The sequence below is a fragment of the Neopelma chrysocephalum genome, unplaced genomic scaffold, assembly GCF_003984885.1.
Source record: "Neopelma chrysocephalum unplaced genomic scaffold, ASM398488v2 Primary Assembly neopelma1_93045, whole genome shotgun sequence".
In the NCBI taxonomy this organism is placed as follows: domain Eukaryota; kingdom Metazoa; phylum Chordata; class Aves; order Passeriformes; family Pipridae; genus Neopelma; species Neopelma chrysocephalum.
In genome coordinates this window covers 1-2,362 of record NW_020921761.1, presented here as the reverse complement: position 1 = coordinate 2,362, position 2,362 = coordinate 1, and the positions used below count along the sequence as shown (strand labels likewise).

The 2,362-nt window shown below is 66.7% G+C and overlaps 1 protein-coding gene across 1 annotated transcript; it reads right to left on the bottom strand.

The window, feature by feature from the left end:
* Positions 1–4: 4 nt before the first annotated feature.
* Positions 5–2,353, bottom strand: LOC113980210 (potassium-transporting ATPase alpha chain 1-like; the record flags this gene model as incomplete). The annotated part of the gene is made up of 5 exons (XM_027707440.1): positions 5–145; positions 681–826; positions 1,373–1,496; positions 1,622–1,776; positions 2,176–2,353. Coding segments are annotated over 5 exons (744 nt in total), but the record flags the coding sequence as incomplete, so codon positions are not given.
* Positions 2,354–2,362: the final 9 nt, after the last annotated feature.

Genomic DNA, 2,362 nt, shown 5'->3' with positions numbered 1-2,362 from the left:
CCCCCCCGCACCTGAGCGCCCCCTGCTGGAGCAGGGACAGGCGGCGGGTCTTGCGGATGAGCACGTCGGCGATCTGGCACATCTCGATGCTGATGAAGAACACGGTGTAGCAGGTGTACTGCTGGTACCTGCGCTGCATGAACGTCTGCGGGCACGGGGGGCACCTCAGCAACGGGGATCAGGTGAGCGCAGGGGGCTCAGGTGAGCATGAGTGGGCACAGGAGGGCTCAGGTGAGTGCGGGGGTCCCGGGGGGGCTCAGGTGAGCACAGGGGATCCCGGGGGGGCCCAGGTGAGCACGGGGGTCCCAGGGGGGCTCAGGTGAGCGAGGGAGCTCCCTGGGTGGCTCAGGTGAGTGCGGGGGGCTCAGGTGAGCACAGGGGGCCCCAGGGGGACTCAGGTGAGCATGGGGGGCTCAGGTGAGTGCGGGAGCTCCCTGGGGGGCTCAGGTGAGCATGGGGGTCCTGGGGGGGCTCAGGTGAGCGCGGGGGGGGCCAGGGGGGGCGAGTGGGCATGGGGGGGCTCAGGTGAGCACAGCGGCTCCCAGGGGGGCTCAGGTGAGCATGAGGGTCCCCGGGGGGCTCAGGTGAGCACAGGGGCTCCCAGAGGGGCTCAGGTGAGCAGGAGGGTCCCCGGGGGGGGCTCAGGTGAGCACGGGGGCTCCCGGGGGGGACACACGCACCCACTGCTGCCCGTAGCTGTCCTGCAGCTCCTGCTCGTGCGTGTCCTCCCAGCGCGGGCGCAGCCCCAGCACCAGCAGCGGCCACCAGCCCTCCTGGGCCATCGCCACGAAGTAATCGGTGAACCCCGCGAAGGACTGGATGGCTCCTGGCACGGGGGGGACACGGGAGTGAGGGACACCCAGGGAATGGGGGATTGGGACACCCAGGGGTCAGGAAATCCAGGAATCAAGGGGATGGGACACCCAGGGAACAGGGCTCAGGAAATCCAGGGGTCAGGATAACCAGGAATCAAGGGATGGGACACCCAGGGAACAGGGGATCGAAAATCCAGGAATCAAGAGGATGGGACACTCATAGAACAGGGGATAGGAAATCCAGGGGTCAGGAAATCCAGGAATCAAGGGGATGGGACACCCAGGGAACGGGGATTTAGGACATCCAGGGACTCAGGGGTTTGGGACACTCAGGGAACAGGGGATGGGAAATCCAGGGACTCAGGGGTTTGGGACACCCAGGGACTCGGGTGCCCCGGGACCAGGGACTCAGGTGTCCCCAAGGCCTGGAGGACGAGGAGACCCGGGCGAGTGGGTTCCTGGAGCCCCCGAGGGTCCCGATGTTCGGGGACACGACTGCCCGGGGGGTCCTGGGTGTGGCCCCCCAGGTGTGGGGGGTGTCCCCGGGCCCCCGTTACCGATCTGGAAGTAGGAATAGGCCGCCAGGGGCTCGTTGACCAGCCGGTCCCGCCGCGGGTTCCGCGGCTTCAGGTGCATGATGTCGCTCTCGGCCCGTTCGTAGGCCAGGGACACCGAGGGGAACTGCGGGCAGGTGAGCCCAGGTGAGCCCAGGGGAGCCCAGGGGAGCCCAGGGGAGCCCCCAGGTGAGCCCCCAGGTGGGCCCAGGTGAGCCCCCAGGTGAGCCCAGGTGAGGCAGCAGCACTCACGATGTCGGTGCAGAGCTCGATGAAGAGGATGGTGATGCAGCCCAGGGGCAGGGGCACGCTGGCCGTGATGTAGATCAGGTACGGGGTCAGCTCGGGGATGTTCTTGGTCAGGGTGTAGGCGATCGACTTCTTCAGGTTGTCGAAGATCAGCCGCCCTGGGGGGACAAGGGCAGGTGGGACGGGTGTCACCGGTGTCACAGGTGTCACTGGGGTGGGACAACCCCCCCAGGTGTCTGGGGACTCCCAGGTATTTTGGGGGATCTCAGGTGTTTTAGGGGGTTCTCAGGTGTTTCAGGGGAGTCCCAGGGTTTGGAGCTGATCTCAGGTGTTGGGGGAAGATTCCAGGTGTTTCAGGAGCCCTCCGGGTGTTTTAGGGGGTTCTCAGGTGTTTCAGGTGCCCCCCGGGTGTTTTAGGGGGTTCTCAGGTGTTTCAGGAGCCCCCCGGGTATTTTAGGGGGTTCTCAGGTGTTTCAGGTGCCCCCCAGGTGTTTTAGGGGGTTCTCAGGTGTTTCAGGTGCCCCCCAGGTGTTTCAGGTGCCCCCCCCCTGCCCCACCCTGCTCGACGCCGGTGACGATGGAGGCGAAGTTGTCGTCGAGCAGGATCATGTCGGCCGCGTTCTTGGCGGCGTCGGAGCCGGCGATGCCCATGGCCACCCCGATGTCGGCCTTCTTCAGCGCCGGGGAGTCGTTCACCCCGTCCCCCGTCACCGCCACGATGGCGCCCTGGGGGCAAAACGGGGA